We start from the raw sequence: 17,528 nt of genomic DNA on the forward strand, positions 1-17,528 counted from the left end.
AATGAGATTAAGAAGGCTTGAACCCATGACCTCTTATTTTTAGACGTTGCTTAATTATCACTGATCCACCTCTTATATATATATATATATATATATATATATATATATATATTACTTTATTACACATGTATTTTAAAGTAAATATAAATTATGGAACTTGAACTCTTGTCGTTTGCTTTAAAAAAATTAAGTAATTTGCCATCCATCCACCATATTAAAGTGTATTAGAAGTTGTAAAATATATTATATATAGTATTTATATAACCCATAGTATATATACATATATCCCATGTCATCATGGTTCGACCTTTGGTTTGACCCAAGAACCTCTCCTTTCTTCGGTTATATACCCGGTTCAGTTCTCTAAATATTGTTTAAATGTACTAAGGGTGTGTACTTGAGAGAGAGAGAGAGAGAAAGGGGGTAGAGGTTTTGTTGTTTCGAGTAGAGTTGAAACAAAAAACCTAACAAATGGTTACTTTCAAAAGGGTGTAAAAGTATTTAAAATAAAGCTCCAAAGCTTTTGGGAGAATAGCTAAATAGAGCTTTAGGTTGAGAATGAAAGAGAGAAGGGATGCAATCATGCAAATGACATCTTACGACCTATTCATTTTTTGGATTTTGAGGGGGGGGGGAGGGGAGTTGGTCAATGGGATTTTGGTTCCCATTGACCAAGAAACCCATGTTCTTTATTTTTAGATTTATGTGAGGACCAAGGGAAAATTTATTTTCATGGGATCACTTATTCGGGTAAGTCACACCCATCTCACAAGTGGGTAAATAACTTTCCCACTCGGGGGAAAGTTTCCACCACTTGGATGGAACAAAAATGCCCCTTTTAATAATGGACTTTTATGGCTAAAATGGTCATTGTATTTATTACATATGGGAAATAAAAGAGTTATTGGATAAATGCACTTACTCGGGAAACACTTATGCGTTTACGCAAGCAAGTAACTTACCAAAAAGCAAACGAGGACATAGTAAAATGTTCACAATGTGGTTGTCGGTGCATTAGGATTGAGGCATAAAGTGGCGACTTTGGAAATGGTTTCTAATTTTTCTCTATCAATATCAGAGAGAGAGAGAGATATCAATTGGTTTCTCAATTTCTCTAGGGAGATGGAGCTATGAAGAAAAAGGCTTCAATGCACCCAAAGTTGAGTCTAGGGATGCAAACGGATCAGATCAGATTCAAATCAAGGTATATTCAAATCCGATCTGAAACACTATAGGTCCAATCCGATCTGATCTGAAGATCCAATCAGATCTTACAAATACCAATTTGAATTCAAATCCGATCAAGATATTGAATATCCAAATTTGGTCCAATCCGAATTAATTTAAAAAAATTAATAAATTATTAAAAAAAGAAAACATATTTATTTAAATAAAAAACAAAAAATAAAAGTCTTTTTTCAATTATTTTCATCAATACATACATGTTTTTATAAAAGTAAATAATATAAAAAATTATAAAAATACAATATAAATAACATATTTAAAATAAATAAATAAATAACATATATACATATATATTATATATAAATAAATAAATACATCAGATATACATCAGATCGGATAGGTGATCCAAATTTAATCTGACTTCTGATAATCCGATCCGATCCGATAAAAAAAAAAAACAAACTAACTAAAACAGAGATATTCAAATCCGACAATATAAAATCGAACTTCAGGCATGATCCGATCCATTTACACCCTAACTGAGTCCACATCGGAGACTAGCAGAATGTCCTCTCCCTCTCTAACGGAGAAACAATAGATGTGCGAGTGCGAGTCAGGGTTTGTCGTAACCCAAAAGAAAAAAATAAATAAATAAATTTACCGTTTACTTTCATTTGGACAAAACTCGTCTTACGTGTTCAACTGGTATTGGCGGTCCTCGGATGATGCGGCCCCTACCTACCTAACTAAATAAATTTTGAGACTAGTTCTCGGCTCCGCTGCCTGGATGGATAAAGAGTAAAGACTATAAAGACCACAGACCAGTGAGGGAGACAGAAGAGCAGAGCATGGAGCGGATCCTTTCTAGCTTCCGCCACTGGTTGGTGGAGCAGCCGGTGGTGAGCGAATTCGAGTGGAAGGAAGGCGAGACATGGGGCGCCTCCACCCAATTCCTGGCCACCACCGTCCTCACCTATCTCTCCCTCACTCTTCTCATCCATCTAGCCACCTCCCCACCCAGACCCAAATCGTCTGCTACACCACCGACCCCATTTCTCCTCCGCCTCATTTCCGCCGTCCACAACCTTATTCTCCTCGTCCTCTCTCTCATCATGGCCGTTGGATGCACCCTCTCCACCGCCGCCCAGAAGCCAGACACCCGCTGGATCTTCTGCTTCCCCCCAAACCAGACCCTACCTCGCGGGTCCGTCTTCTTCTGGGCCTACGTCTTCTACCTCTCCAAGATCCTGGAATTCATCGACACCCTCCTGATCCTCCTCAGATCGAACAGGCGACTCACGTTCCTCCACGTGTACCACCACGCGGTCGTGGTGGTCATGTGCTACCTCTGGCTCCACACGTCCCAGTCGCTGGTGCCAGTGGCGCTGGTGACGAACGCATCTGTGCACACGTTGATGTACGGCTACTACATGCTCTGCAGCCTGGGGAAGCGGCCGCCGTGGAAGAGGCTGGTGACGGACTGTCAGATCGTGCAGTTCGTGTTCAGTTTCGCGGTTTCGGTGGTGATGCTTTGGTTCCATTTTACGGGAGAAGGGTGCTCCGGCATCTGGGGTTGGTGCTTCAACGCTGTATTCAACGCCTCTCTCTTGGTTCTGTTCATCGATTTTCATTCAAGCAACTACGCCGGACGGAGTAAAGGAGAGAGGGAGGCCAAAAGCTCTTGATTTGGTCAATGGTCATGGTTTTTGTTAGTGTTTTTTCTTTGTATTATTGGGCCTTACCAAATTGACGGCCCTGATTGATGAGAAATGTTCCCGCGGTGGATGCTTTCCTTTCAGAATTGATGTGTTAGAACTTAGGGCCTAACATCCGAAAGTGTACTAATTATTGGTGTTCGTGAACTTTTATTTCCTTGAACTCTAAATATATGGATGTTATTCTTAATTAATTGTGAAAACTATCAAATATCTATTTTGACCTATATATTAGAATTTTTGTTTATCTTTTTGGGAAAAAATATAATTGCACTTTAAGTGATAAGAGATAAGAGGAAATAACAACTAATTTTTTCTTAACATTAAAAGATTCCTTAAAAGATAAGAGTTAAGAGGACTTAGAAGTGTATTCACACACTTTTGCTGACACTTTAACATTTATAGTTTTGCTCTGTTAGTTGGTAGTTTGATCAATGAAATGAGACAGTTTAGCAAGTCTTTTTGGGAAGATCTTCTGGTCTAACAGACAATCAAAAGATCAATGAGCTTTTGCATTAAAATCTTGAGAGTCTGAATATCGTTTGATTCAGGTGTGTTTTTTCATGCAAAGACAAATCTAAAAATACTAAAAAAACTTCATTCGAAGCTTCCCCAAATCAATCTAAAATAGGCTTTTTGCATCTTTTTAGGACATGATCTTTTGGTGGCTAAATTTACCACAATCCAAATAGAAAAAAGATAGAATCACGGTCTGTCAAGATAATGTGGAACAACTTAAATTTTTTCCTTCAAAGGATTTGCTCATATACAAGACTCTATGGTCGTAAATAGGCACATTTCTTGTGTCATTCATGGGGAAAAGTTTTTGATGTGCTGTTATAACTCTTGCACACATTTTTGGTCAATAGTTTCAAACCCGAATTTAACATACAAACAAATACCGAAGATCCATAGACCTGAACATAATTGTTTACAAGGAGAACCAAATCAATCAAACCAACTGATCCAATCTGATCTGGTAAATTTCTCAAAGTTTCAGTTTAAAAATGTAAATAACTCGGCTGGTTGGGTTGATTTCAGTTTCCAAATTTAAAAACCAAACCGACCATGGCTTAATATAGTTGAGTCATTAGTATAGAGCAGTGTTTTCAACCCATTGTTGACCTGGCCAATTAAACAGTTTGAACCATCACCTAGCCAAGATTTTAGGTTTGGTTCAGTAAAAAATCATTGACTTGGTCAATAACTGTCTAACTCAATCGGTTTAACCATTGACCTGTTTGACCCGATCATCAGGTCAAGGGTTGATACTCAATGCATGCAAAATATGTACTTATATATATATATATATATACCATCACTTTGACCAAAATGCCCTTAAGCGCCCAATCCTATTTCATATATAAGATTCATTACTGAGAGTTTTTCTTGCTCTCAACCCAAAGTGTTCTTACTCTCAACCCTCCCAACATCAAAGGAAGGGTCTTCTTGCTCTCAACGTCCAAGGTAGGGTCTTCTTGCTCTCAATGTCCAAGGAAGGATTCCTCACTGAGAGTCTTTCTTGCTCCAAACAGGAAGTCTTAAGAGGTTTGCTCTAATTCTTGCTCCTAATAGAGTAGAGGATTCTGCATTGAAAGATACAACTAATTCTCGGCCCCAAATTGAAGGCTTTCCCACTAGGGAAGAGAATGTTGAGCTAAAGGATTCTAAAACCCGATTGAATGTTTTCTTAGAAAGCTCAAAGGATGTTAGGATCAGAGATAAACTTGCTTCTCGACCTCAATTTAACAATGCCTTTTTTGACCGAGCAGAGAATGTTGGGAGTAAAGGCCAGATGCCTTCTGATACCCATTCACAATCACTTACAGGTGGGGGTGAGGATTCTGATTTGAAGGATTAAGCATCTCCTCATATTCGATTCAGATCATATCCTGCTAGAGTGGAGTAGGTTGGAATGCAAGATCAATCATCATCACTAAACTTCTCCAAAACATCTTCCATTGGAACAGATCGTGCTGGAGCAAAAGATCAACCTACTTTACTAGCAATGTTTGGAGGTCTTATAGCTAGGGGAGATGATGTTCATTTGAAAGACCATGTTGCATCTAAGACCAACTTTGGAGCTTCTGTGAACACAATGGATGATGTTGAAGTGGGAGGTCAGCTAGTTGGTCATGATCTGTCTAGGGCAGGATCCACTTCAACAGTGGACACTAAACTGAATTTGAAAGAATCATCAGTTTCTCAAGTTAAGCCAAAAGCTTTCTTGGGTAAGTTTGGAAGCAGCACTGAAACAACTAACCCTGGAGCATATGAATCTCAGTATAAGATCTTTGACAGTAGTTCCTTGGCTTCTTAATCTCAATGGACGTCTTGGAAAGATAGAGGAAGTAGGGAAGAAAGAACTAATGTCTTCTGAGTCCAAGTTTGGAGGTTTTCCTACTGAAGTGGAAGATTTTAGTGTTCAGGGGATGAGGTTGCAGAAACAGAGTTTTGTTTCTGAGTAAAGCAAGAGGTTGTAGGAAAAGAGGAGTGAGAGCATCCCTAATAATACGACTAGTGAGCCAGTTATTCCCACAAGAAAGGACATGGAAAGCCTGGAGATGTTTAGTTCAGCTGCAATAGCTCCAGTTGAGCAAGTTTAGAAGGTTAGGCAGTCAAAAGGTAATCAGGAACTCTTATACAATTACTTGAGAAAAATCCCATGAAGGAACCTTTTGGGAGTTCCAATAAGGCAGATTTTGATGTTGGTTCATTGATGAAGATGGTAGACAACCGTGGCTTTGGTAGTTCTCTAAAGTACAATGTTACTGAGTTGGGTTTGTCAGATGAAGGAAAAATCTTGTAAAGGAACCTTAATGGTGTATGTGTCTGTGTATAAACATGAGCAGCAATGTTCCGAATGTTCTTCTTCTCAGACAATGAGAGAGGTAATAATCGACCGTTCTTCTTCTCAGACGATGGGAGAAGCAACAATCGGTGATAAGCTGCGGACTATATTCCGATTGCTCTTCTTCTCAGACGATGGGAACAGTCTTCATGAGCATCCGGCCGTTCTTCTTCTCAGGTGAAGGTATGAGAGAAGCAACGACCGGTGAGAAGTTGCAGTCTGTTCTTCTTCAAGTTCTCAAACAAAGGGGAAGGAGCGGCCGATGGAGAAAGAAAGTAGTGGGTTTTGGGTTGAAGATTGATGGGGTAATTTTGGTAGATTGCAAAATGGACCGAATATAATGAAGGGTAAAATGGTAAGTTAACAATGCCCATTGGTCAAGTTACCGTTATCTCATTGACATGGTGAGTTTTGGATGTTTTGAAAAGTTGTGGTGGGTTTAAGAGAATTCAGAAAAAGTGATGATGGGTTTTGGACAATTACCCCCCCTCCCACATATATATATATATGCACCTGTTCGACTTGGACAGTCGAATTGGTGAACCGTAACCTAGAGGCAAAAACAGTTCGAGGTCTATGTCAATTATTGGTAATGGAAGCAACAATTGTACACTTGTACTCCACCTCCGATTTACAATTTTAACTTTAGACTTTACATGTTACAAATATAGACAATTCGACTCCCCTTCAATACTTAAGGTCTATTTGGTTCGCAGTTGGAATTGGAATCGAAATCCTTCAGAGTCGGAATTGAAATGGTCTACTCCTATAATCTATTTGGTTCAGACAAAAATGGGAATGAGAATTGAAATCATTAGGAATGAGATTTCATTCCCATTGAAGAGGCAGAGAATAGCCATTCCCTCAAATGGGGGAATGCTCTGGCAAGAATGGGAATGGGATTCCGATTCCACCCAACCAATAGTTGGAATCAAAATACTATTCCGATTCTAGACCCCTATTCTTATGAACCAAACGGGGCCTTACTTTTTTTGCATTAGTCTTGAAGTTGGAGAGACTTACACCAAAATGTAAACTATCTATGGGTTTGGGATAATATAGTGCCAGCATTCAAAAGCCTATAAACTTGGAAATAGATCAACAATCACTACTGACCTTTCCTTTGTAAGACATATTGTCTCTACTCTTTGAAATTTTGCAACTTCAAATGTTTGAAGCTTTGAACAAAATGCAACTTCAAATGTTTATGTTCTATGAAACAATCTCCACTCTTTCGTTCTCCAGCTATTGTGAACCATGAATACTCGGGTATTATTGTGTTTCTAGGGGTGCAAATGGATTGGATTATGATTCAATCTGATCTGAGATCCAGTCCTATTTGGTCGAATTCGGGTCACCCTTGGTCAGATCTTTGGATCGGATTTGGATTCCCCCCCCCCCCAACCAATCTGAGAAGATCCGATTTGATGTGTTATATATTTATAAATAAAAATATATATAATACATATATATATATATTATTTATTTATTTATAAATATATTACTTATATTGCATTTTTATAAATTTGTTGTATTATTTATTTTTTTTTATAAAAAATATGTATATATAATGAAAATACTTGAAAAATACTTATATTTTTTGTTTTTTCTTTATTTAAATTAGTATATTTTATTTTTTCTTTTAATAATTTATTAATTTTTAAAGAAAACAAGTAGGATCAAATCAAATCCAAAGATCCGATAGGATTCAAATTCAGATTGAGTCCTATCAGATCTGATCTTCGAATCGGATTGGACCACACATGAACTGTGTCAGATCGGATTCAAATATACCTTTATTGAATCCAATCCGATCCATTTGTTTCCAAGGCTTTGAACTATGTTTGCCATGTTATCAATAGTTTAGAACTTTAGATCCTAAACACTCAAAGACCACGTTGACAATTAGAGAATTAGGTGATGTTTAGCATTGATGATGATTTCTCCTTGTCGATTATCCAAAAATAGATGATTTTTGGTTCAGTTGATATATCATTTATGGCATGTAAACCAATTTTTGAGAAATCGACTGAGTCTATTTAGTACTGATTTTCAAGGGCCAAGTATTTTTGTATTAGAGTTATTATTCAATGCCATGTTAGATGCCATGCCATCCTCAAAAAATCAGAATCAGTTAAAAATTAGGAAATTACCAAAAAAGGTGATACCTAAAAAGGGCTGATTTCAATAGGGGTGCAACTTGGACGGGCCCAGCCCGAGCCCGAACCGGCCCAACCCAGAATTTTACATGGTTTGGGCTTGGATTTTCGGTCCTCGGGCTAAGCTCGAGCCCAAGAAGTCAGGCTTTTTTATTTTTCGGGCCGAACTCGGGCCTAACCCTTAGGTAGCCCGAGCCTGACCCAAGCTCGGCCAAATTTTATATATATATATATAATTTTAAAGTGGGTTTATTGACTAACCCAAGTCCGATCCAGGCCCGAGTGCACCAAATTACAAGGTGGGCTGGGCTCAGGTTGGGAAAATCGGGCTTGGGCCTTAAGCCCAAATTTTAGAGCCAGGCCTGGGTTGACCATAAACCCGGCCCAACCCGTCCAACTTGTACCCCTAGATTTCAATTATCAATTTCTGGTTAATTTCCCAAAAATTGACATAATCAGCCAACCAAACAAGAAAACAAATCACTGATTCTTCAAATTCTGATGTTTATCCTATTTGGCGCCGATTTCTGGGAAATTATCATCGAAGCCAAACATCACCTTAGTGAGATCCAAAGAATCCTCTAAGTCTAGCTGACACCCTCCACTGGTAGTAATCACGTATCCAATACGGTAATTTGAAGATTGAAGTTTGAACCTTAGGCAGGTCCCGTATAAAGGATTTTATATTGAACAGTAGTGAGGTAGCTTGGCACAGTTTGAAATCTCTTATGCAAATTCATCAGATGTTACTCCAACCTCAGGAATCTAGGTATGTTGTAATGACAATAAAAAAAGATGGTATGAACAAGTGCAACTTCTCTGCTTAGAGGTACTTTAATAAGCAATGGACATAGTTTCGGCTTAGCACGAACATATTTGAATCTAGCTTCTTCCATGGTGGTAAAAGAAGAAGCAAATTTAAACAGTCTGGTTGATGACCTTCTACACGACTAGTTTATTGAGCACTGTGAGAACTGAAAATAAAACTAAAAGGAGCAAGAATCAAATAGAAAAGCAACCAAATTTAAGGTAAATGGTCTCCTAACACCTTTGTTTATCTGTGCCCAAGAGGCATCATGACTTGTGAGTCGTGCAATGTTCCAATATCTGTGATGTGATAGGCCATGACATCAGTAACATACCTAAACCTGAAAAAACAGAGGAATTGATTAAGAATTTGCAAAGCTAATATTTGGACCACAAAAGCTCAATGAAAACTGAAGTCAACAGTAAATATTTTCCTTGAACAGAATTAAGCACAATTTGCAGCAACTGCAGAAGATGATTTACATGCATATCTAAGAAATGAGATGAAGTTAATATTAGTCTCATCAATTTTTAGCATTCTTCCCTGAAAGAACATAATAAATATTTAAATATCCATTATTGTTTTCACATCTTCCTCCGCATCTAATATTCCAGAAAATGCCTCTGCTTCTTGAGGGTCCTATTCTCAGATTGAGACATTCTTTTCACAAATAGTGAACTCCATGGAGGGTCAACGATGAGATTGTTGTATCATAATTGGGGTGCTGCTTTGGGCAGGCTTGGGTTGTGCTTCTGTCACAATTTGAATGGGCCTGGTCCAAGGACCCGAGCCCAAACCAGTGTAAAATGCTTTCTTGGGCCAACCTGAGTATTTTATTCCACGGAAATGCATAGCTTGGTAATAAATACCACAACCAAATAGAGAAATCATTTTGGTTCTCACATAGATTTATGAGAAAGGTTACAATATACCTCCACCTAGAAAAAAAGGCAACATAATAAACCAAGCATCCACTTGCATGAACCAATGTTTTAAAATGCGGAGGCGTGACGCGAAGCATTCCACTACGTAGAGGCGTGAGGCATATTTCAGAATGCAAGAGGCATAAGCCTCCTGAACACAAAGAGGCATAAGCCTACTTAAGAGGGGGGATAAAGAGGAAGGAGGAGGATCTTATTTTTCTTTATTTTTAATAAAAATCTTTTATATTAAGAAGAATGAAGATGCATATCACTAGTTAAAAGGAGGGGTCCGGGGGTTAGTCCTCAACCCACCCTTATCTTTTCTTTCCTTTCCTTCCCTTTTCTTTCTCTTCCCTTTCTTTCATTTCCTTTCCTTTCCTTCTTTTTTTTCTTTTTTCTTCGTTTTTTTCTATCTTTTTACATGGGGTGTGCATGGGGCGTATGCCTCTAGCACGCCTCATGAAAAAAGCATACGAGGCATATGCCTCTTGCACCTGAAGCATACACCTCAGAGGTGTCAGCGCCTCTGGCATACGCCTCAGGGCGTTTTGGGGGCACCTCGCCTAGAGGCGTGCCTCCAGGCATACACCTCCCACGCCTTTTAAAACACTGGTATGAACACTTTCCATCAGAAAAGTAAATAAAAGAAGAAACAGGTGTGAATGAACAGAGGAAAACTAGACCGAATAGACTTCCAACTTCCAATATTAAAGTGCATTTATCAATATATGATTCTAGAATTTTTAACAAGTAGGTCATACAAAACAGCTTACCACACTGACACCATTGATTTGTTTTTGTTTCACATTAATAAATGGTGACTCGGAAATCTGATAAGAGATATAGATGTGGCCAAAACTTAACTCTTCATACAAGATAATTGTTCTTACTGTGGTTTTTCAGACGATTAGCCTCATACAAGACATGGAGAACTCCCACAATACCAATAGGTGGATCTGCACTGGAATATGCTTAAAGATACAAATTTTTTTGTGCTCTGGGAAATTTACAACTTGCATTAAAGGAAACTAGAAAATGACAAACAATCACTCCATTCTGCATTGTCACAATACCAATAGGTGGATCTGCACTGGAATATAATACCAAGTCTACATAAACCAAGGTTTAAAACTTATTGCCCAAGCTTCACTTCAATGAATTTCTCCAAATAAATTATTGCCAATAGTAACCTGATAACCAGACTTGACTATCCCTGCTTATTCAATAGCCTCCACATGACATCAGGTAAAATATTATCAGTTGTATTCTATGCTCAATAATTCCCACTCCCTTTCTAATCTTGGGCCAGCCAATAAAGCAGTCATAAGTGAAATCTTACAGATCAATCTTTAGTTTTATATATTTCAAGTTTTCAACTAACATTAACACTAACAGAAAAAGTAACAATATTAATATACAGGAATTCCTAAAAATTACAAAACAATAGGAGATTGTCAGATGAACTTTCATTAGTGACATTTTCAGGTAACCAGGGAGAAAATATTCATATAATGGAGCTTTTAAGAAGCTGGGTTTAGAATGTATAAAAAACGATAAATGACTTTTCAATGAATTCAGGCAAGTAACAGAGGTGGGAGATATTGAGTTTTTGTGAACATTACCTTCAAGCTTCCTGTACACTTCCCTTCAAATTCCACTTAATCCTGTCTCTTCTCAGAATCCACTAGAACAAAGTCTTTTGGAATTCTTTTAGGAAAACAATCTTGCAGCACTTTCTAGAACTAAAACATGATTTTTAACAGGCTCAGAATACAAATCCAAGATGTAATTCCTCATCAATTAAATAGGAAAGTGAACTAGGCAGCTTGGATGTAAGAACTTGACAAACTCGGTAGCAGTGGAAACAGGAGAAAAAATGGAGGATTACTAATACCTTAGATTAGTAACTTTATCCAGTTCAAATTTGAATTTCAGATTTAGAGAAACCAATGATTGCATCAGTGAGTGAATTGGTACAAATAGAAGGTTCTAAAAGAGCAAGAAGAATGGTACAAAATGATTTACAGACTAGTAACTTGAAAAACACATGGCTCTTGATAGAACACAATTGCAAGAAAGGATTCTTGTGGCCAACCCCAAATAGTTAGGATTAAGGCTGTTTTGAGTTGAGTTTAATCAAAATTTAAACTGAATGAAACTGAAATCTACAGTTAGAGAGCCTAGATAAAACATCTCTATAGTAATTAATAAGGAAGAAGAGGGTTCTCAAATACGAAGTTGAGCAAAAACAGAATCTCCTAATCCAGCAGGCACTCCAAATCCAGACCAGCCAAAATGGTTTTCAGGGCCAATCAAGAATTGACTCTCCAAATCAACTAGGTAAGCATGAAAGACCTTCAAGTATGAACAAGTTGAGCAACTCTTGTTTGATAAATAATGGAAATGCTGTTGATGCTAAATCCATCGAGTCAACAAGGCAACCAAACATCTAAGGAAAAGTAACAACACTACCAGCTAACTAGTGCACAACTCGAAATAGAAAAAGAACAGGTGGGTTTGGTTTATGTTTAAATAAATGGTATGCTGTGATACACCATGCAGTGAGGCCAAGAATGGAAATCCTATAAATATATTCTGCCAAAAGATTCCTTTTAATACTTTACATGGATACAAACATGGACATTGATACGGGGATCTCATATTGCCCAGGATCCAAGACATGGACAATGTGGATGACCATAAAATATGCTGGTAGAATGCTTTATTCACTATTTGCAGCTTTCTTAAGTCAAGTTTAGGGATTTCTTATTGCAACTCCAGGCCGTAAATGCCTTAGTTTGCTCCAAGGTGTGGTGTGATACTTTAGAGACAGAGGGAGAGGGAGGAAGGGGGAGAGAGAGAGAGAGAGAGAGAGAGATCCATGTGTCCAAAACATCAACAATGTACAAACTGCCATTTTGACACATGGAGCAGGAGTCACTGCCAACCCAAAATACACATGGGATAAGTATTTTGAAAGGGATAATGAGGGAAGATTTCAAGGCCCAAATAACTCTTAAACCAGATAGAGGCAATCATACTTATTTTCGGAAGAATATGCGGCTTGTTGACAGACCACTATCTGTGCCTTATCCCATGTTATATAGTTTTGCTGTAAACCAAAATGCCATTATTTTAGGAATACTATGAACTGGAAAGAGTAAGATAATGTGGACACCCCATTTCAAAAGAAACCTGAATGATTAGGAGGTAGAATAGCTTATTTCTGTACTGGATATACCGAACCAATCACATACAACACAGATTAAAATTACACTTGAGCCCAATATAAATGATCCTTATTCACCCCTTGCGTTGCTAATGAGTTGGCCGTCCCATTAGCCAATCTTCTAACTCATTGAATCCTCAAGGGCATATTTCTTGATAGCCATCCCAACCAATCTCTTACAGAATCCTCAGATACCTGAATAAGAAAGGATGAAAGGAGTGGGTGCTTTTCTGTTAAATCTTTTTATGAAGTCATGGAGTAGGAAGGTCATCCAGTCCAATGGAGCTGGATTTGGAGGTTAGAGGCACCATCAAAAGTCTCATTTCTCACATGGATGGCAGTCCTTGACAGGATTTTAACCTAAGATCATCTAATCAACAAAGGAAAGCTGCCAGATAATGTATGCTGCTTATGTAATCAGGAAGCTGAATTAGTCCAGCACCTTTTCATCCAATGCAGATGGACATAATAAATATGGGCCTACTTATTTCAATTGTTCTGCACAGTTTGGGTTTGGGTCGCCTCCAAAGATCTTCAAATGCTGGTATCTTCCTCGCTCATGACAGGGCTGAAACTTAGAGGAAGAATCCTCTGGGGACAGTGTGGAAGGAGAGAAGCTCAAGGATCTTTGACAACAGAACTACTGTGGTGAAATCTATCATCAGAAAGGTGGAGGGAACTCTCAACTGAATACCAAAAGCTGAGGAGAAAAGGTTCTAAATGCTATTGCCCACCTTAAAACTAAGGAAGATGATCCACTAGTTACTTGCTATAGTGACATACGATGAGTCTAAATATTAATTCCTAATTAATAATATAAATAAAATGGTTGACAGAATCTTGTCAAGAAAAGAAAACCCAAGGAAAGCTTCCATGGGGGAGCCAGGAAAGCCAGCAAAGAAGAATTGTAAAAGAGCTGTTCCAACATTCTCAAGAGGGATCCATACAAAGATCAAACAAAAAAGGCTACCATTAGCTTCCAATTTTCAACCAGTTGCTACTATCTCTAAAAATCGCCATGCAGACAACACAGTAACTTGTAATTATGGGCCTACAAGCTAATATTCCTGTTCAACTCAAATTCTTAGGCAGCCCTCTCTTAATGAGTAACCATGTCAAACTTCCATCACAAAGTTATCTTCCCGTCTTGATGCAGAATAAATCCTATTGTTAGCCACCATCCATCATTGATGGTTATCATTTTGACTCATCATCACCAGGTCCACAAGCTAACTTAAGCCACTGCCACTCAAAATTCCCCCACCACAAACTCATTGATTGTCAGATGCTCTTATCAATTCAGCAGAGATCAAGCCCTATTGATCAGGACTTCATGGGCCTTGTGTTTATAAATCACAATTATCTTCAGCTGGCTTCCCCTTCATGTGCACTATTACCATGCATTATGGTCCAATTGGAATTGATGAGAACATAAATAACCTCACGCAGAAACCTACCATATCCCCCCCCCCATGCTTATGTTATTTAAGAAGACAAACACACAAATATTTTCACATACATGAAAAAGAATATACAATAATGAAGAAGACCTACATGAGGATGAAGAAAGAGAAGGTGTCTACTGATAGAGGAGAAAATTGGGCTACTGCCAAGTTTGGTTTTTTTTTCTTATAAATAAAAAAGAAAATTTATTAAGAACTAAGAAAGAAGAATCAAGGAGGTGATAAGCTATCACCCACAAATAAAGATAAAGCAACCCCCTAAACCAATCTCACAGCCAACTCACAACACCCAACACAACAACACAAGCCAAATTAACAACTACCACCCAAATCCACCAAGTTTGGTCATTGAGGACATTGCAAGATTCTAACAAGGAAAACAACAAATATGACCATTTTCAATTCAAACAAAGATATAACCAAATAATACTCCTAGAAAAATTGTCTTATTTCTAGTCCCAAGACAAAATATAAATACAACATATGTAAGATGTATCTCTTCTTTCTCGCTTAGATATACATTTCCAACCCTCTTAAACTGATTTCTGGCACCAAATCAGTAAACTCAAGCATGTGACCAACAGCTTCTGACTAAAATGGTCTAGCCTTGTGCAAACCAACAGATTAGGATCAAAGGATTCAGTATTCTTTGTTTTAAAGATCAGGACTCCGTATTTCTTTTATTTTTATGGTAAACCAACAAACCTAAGCTATATAGAAATCAACCATGTCTTTAAAGGTTATTGGCTAAAAAGTCATTCTACCAAAATAAAACCAAGATAACAGACTCCCAGAACAGATTACATACATCCCTCTCTTGTTTTGATCATCAAGGATTTGCTGAAACCTATAAAACAAGCATTAAAAATTAAGCAACATGTAGAAATAGCAAAATATCATTGTTTCAAGCTCTCCAACAGAAATCAATCCAGAGAATAAGCTTTCACCTAAGCCTTTCCGGATCCACAAAGCTAGATTAACAAAAGGAAAACCTAACAGATATATAGTTAGAGAATTAATGTTAGGCATCATGTCAATCACATATAAACAAATTGTCACCTTTACACAAACAAACTGAGTAAAGCAACATTATATCACATGAACATTTCCCACAACTAACAAAGAATTGAAATGAGGAGAACAGATAGATGTTGGTAGTTCACAGACGAGACACTAATGAACAGAAAAGAGTGATCCTGATGGTTAGCAAGAATTCCACAGAGGTATATATATAGCACGTTCATGCACCAACCAATTCATGTACCCACTTCATTCCAGCAACAACTCATATTCTTGCGGATAAGCTAGGTTCATACGGCAACCCAACAAGGTTATTCCTTCCCATTGCCTGCGACTTGCTCCGTACACAAACATCATTCTCCGGCAGCCAATGCCAAGTTCGCTCCGCCAAATTGTAGATAATCGACTGCCATCCCCGGTGCGTACTAAAGCACACGAGATCTCCATGACCTTGGCACTGAATCAACACCGAGTGCGGCGAATGTATCTTCTTCAATACCTCATCGGGCATCTCCTCCACCTTCACCCACCGCATGCTCTCCATGTTAAGCTCCCATATACAAACACTCCTAATCAAATAATCCTCCACAATTTTCCCCGCCAAAAGTAACTTCCCCCGACAGATAAGCAACGACGGGCACCGGAGATCACCCGCTGGCATTTTCACATTCAAATCAGTCCATTCCCTCTTCCCCATATCATAAGCTATCAGGCGGTAACCTTGCGAAGTATTGAGCGGAGTCGCGAGGCAATAGAAGAAACCGTCGTGCCAAATCGCATGAACTTCATACCAAAACTGCAAGAATTCCAGCTGGGACCGACAATGGTGTTCCCACCGCTGTGTTCTAGAATCGTAGACTTCGGTAATGCTCTCGTTTGAATCAGGTTCAGGGGTTCCAGTGACCAAAATCTTGTACGAATTGGTGATCCCATCGGCGACCATGCCGACGATATCGATGTATTGAATTTGAAGCATATCGGGCAAGACCCTATGGGAGCTAGTGACAGGATTACAGACGATCAAGGTAGGGTAATCGGAATTGCGGTTACGGAAGCAGAGGAGACCACCGGAGGACGCTAAGAGGAGGACCTGAGAGGAGTCGAGAGAACACCGATCGTACAGAGGGAGATTGTTCCAGAGACCGGAACGAGGACTGTAAGCAGCGACCATGTGGCGCGTGTGGTAGACGAGGAACCAGACGTCTCTAGGGGAGAACTTACCCCAGAGGTCCAGGAAGGAATTGGATGTTAGCAAGGAGTTCCATTGCTTGCATACGCAGCGGCAGCGGAACACGGCGGAGATGGGGAGGTGGGCCAGGATCCTCTCCGTTAGTTCCTCCGGCAGCCGACTGAAGAAGGATTGCCTCTCCACCATATCTGATTTCTTCCTCTGTTCTTCTGAGAAAAGCAGAGAAAGAAGAATGAAACCCTAGAAAGATTGGGATCTAGAGTAGAAAGGAGGGGGAAATCAAGGGAAATCTGAGATGGTTTTTGATTGATTTCGGTTGCTTGCTTTCTGTTCTCTCGTGGGTTAGTTGGTTTGGAAATGGAGCTACCAAATTCTCTCTCTCTCTCTCTCTTTCTCTCTCTTTCGATAGATTTCAGTTTTTCTTTTGTTCTGGCTTTTTAGAGGGGAAGAGAGAGAGAGAGAGAGTCAGATGGAGACGTTCGTGGCCTCGTGGGAGGTGAGGTGGGACACGTACAACAGACACTAAGGACGGATTGGCAGGGACCCCATTCGGCCATTCAGCATGTTCAGCGGCGGGAACCGGGAAAGGAACGATGACGAATAGGTCCTGTGAACCCTCTCCCATTGCCACGTGGCAATATTTAATTTGATGTGGGCCCTACGTCGGGAAACCTTTTGAGTTTTGACTGGTTTGTGTTTCTTTCCCTTGGGCCAATGGGCTGGCAGCGCACAACGGGGATCACGGGCCCGAAAAGCGAAAAGCCTTAAAGACCCCCAACCCAATCGTGTCGAATGTGGGTTTTGATCCCACGTCTCCTCTACGACGAGCCAGAAACTTTACCATGTCATAGAGGTTGGACGGTTTGCCACGCACACGCAAATAATGAGACTATGTTTGGTTTGAAGGGAAATAATGTAGGGAAACCTATACAAGATTTGTAAAGGTTTCCCTACTTTTTCCTTCAAATCAAACACAGCCTGAGTTA

At 39.1% G+C, this 17,528-nt stretch overlaps 2 protein-coding genes across 3 annotated transcripts; one reads left to right on the forward strand and one right to left on the reverse strand.

Annotated features, from left to right (window-relative positions):
- The first annotated feature begins 1,957 nt into the window (after positions 1-1,957).
- Positions 1,958-3,103, forward strand: LOC104608505 (fatty acid elongase 3-like). Its single transcript, XM_010274519.3, has one exon. The coding sequence runs from the start codon at positions 2,034-2,036 to the stop codon at positions 2,868-2,870; it is 837 nt and encodes a 278-aa protein (XP_010272821.1). The 5' UTR covers positions 1,958-2,033; the 3' UTR covers positions 2,871-3,103.
- A 5,608-nt stretch (positions 3,104-8,711) lies between these two features.
- LOC104608506 (F-box/kelch-repeat protein At5g15710-like) lies at positions 8,712-16,950 on the reverse strand. Of its 2 annotated transcripts, none has more exons than XR_737104.3 (2): positions 11,264-16,950; positions 8,712-9,058 (listed from the first exon to the last, which is right to left on the reverse strand). XR_737104.3 is itself a non-coding variant. In XM_010274520.3 (2 exons), exon 1 carries the CDS (start codon positions 16,726-16,728, stop codon positions 15,619-15,621), a length of 1,110 nt encoding a protein of 369 aa, XP_010272822.1. In that variant the 5' UTR covers positions 16,729-16,950; the 3' UTR covers positions 8,712-9,058; positions 15,586-15,618. The 2 variants fall into 2 exon arrangements, 1 of the variants encoding a protein (XP_010272822.1); XM_010274520.3 differs by having other exon boundaries at positions 15,586-16,950.
- Positions 16,951-17,528: the final 578 nt, after the last annotated feature.

This window comes from Nelumbo nucifera, chromosome 5 (genome assembly GCF_055504915.1).
Source record: "Nelumbo nucifera cultivar China Antique chromosome 5, China Antique-T2T, whole genome shotgun sequence".
Classification (NCBI taxonomy): domain Eukaryota; kingdom Viridiplantae; phylum Streptophyta; class Magnoliopsida; order Proteales; family Nelumbonaceae; genus Nelumbo; species Nelumbo nucifera.

Bases quoted from the DNA above. Each gene is read 5' to 3' on its own strand.
- LOC104608505 (XM_010274519.3), top strand. From the start codon at position 2,034: ATGGAGCGGATCCTTTCTAGCTTCCGCCACTGGTTGGTGGAGCAGCCG.
- LOC104608506 (XM_010274520.3), bottom strand. From the start codon at position 16,728: ATGGTGGAGAGGCAATCCTTCTTCAGTCGGCTGCCGGAGGAACTAACG.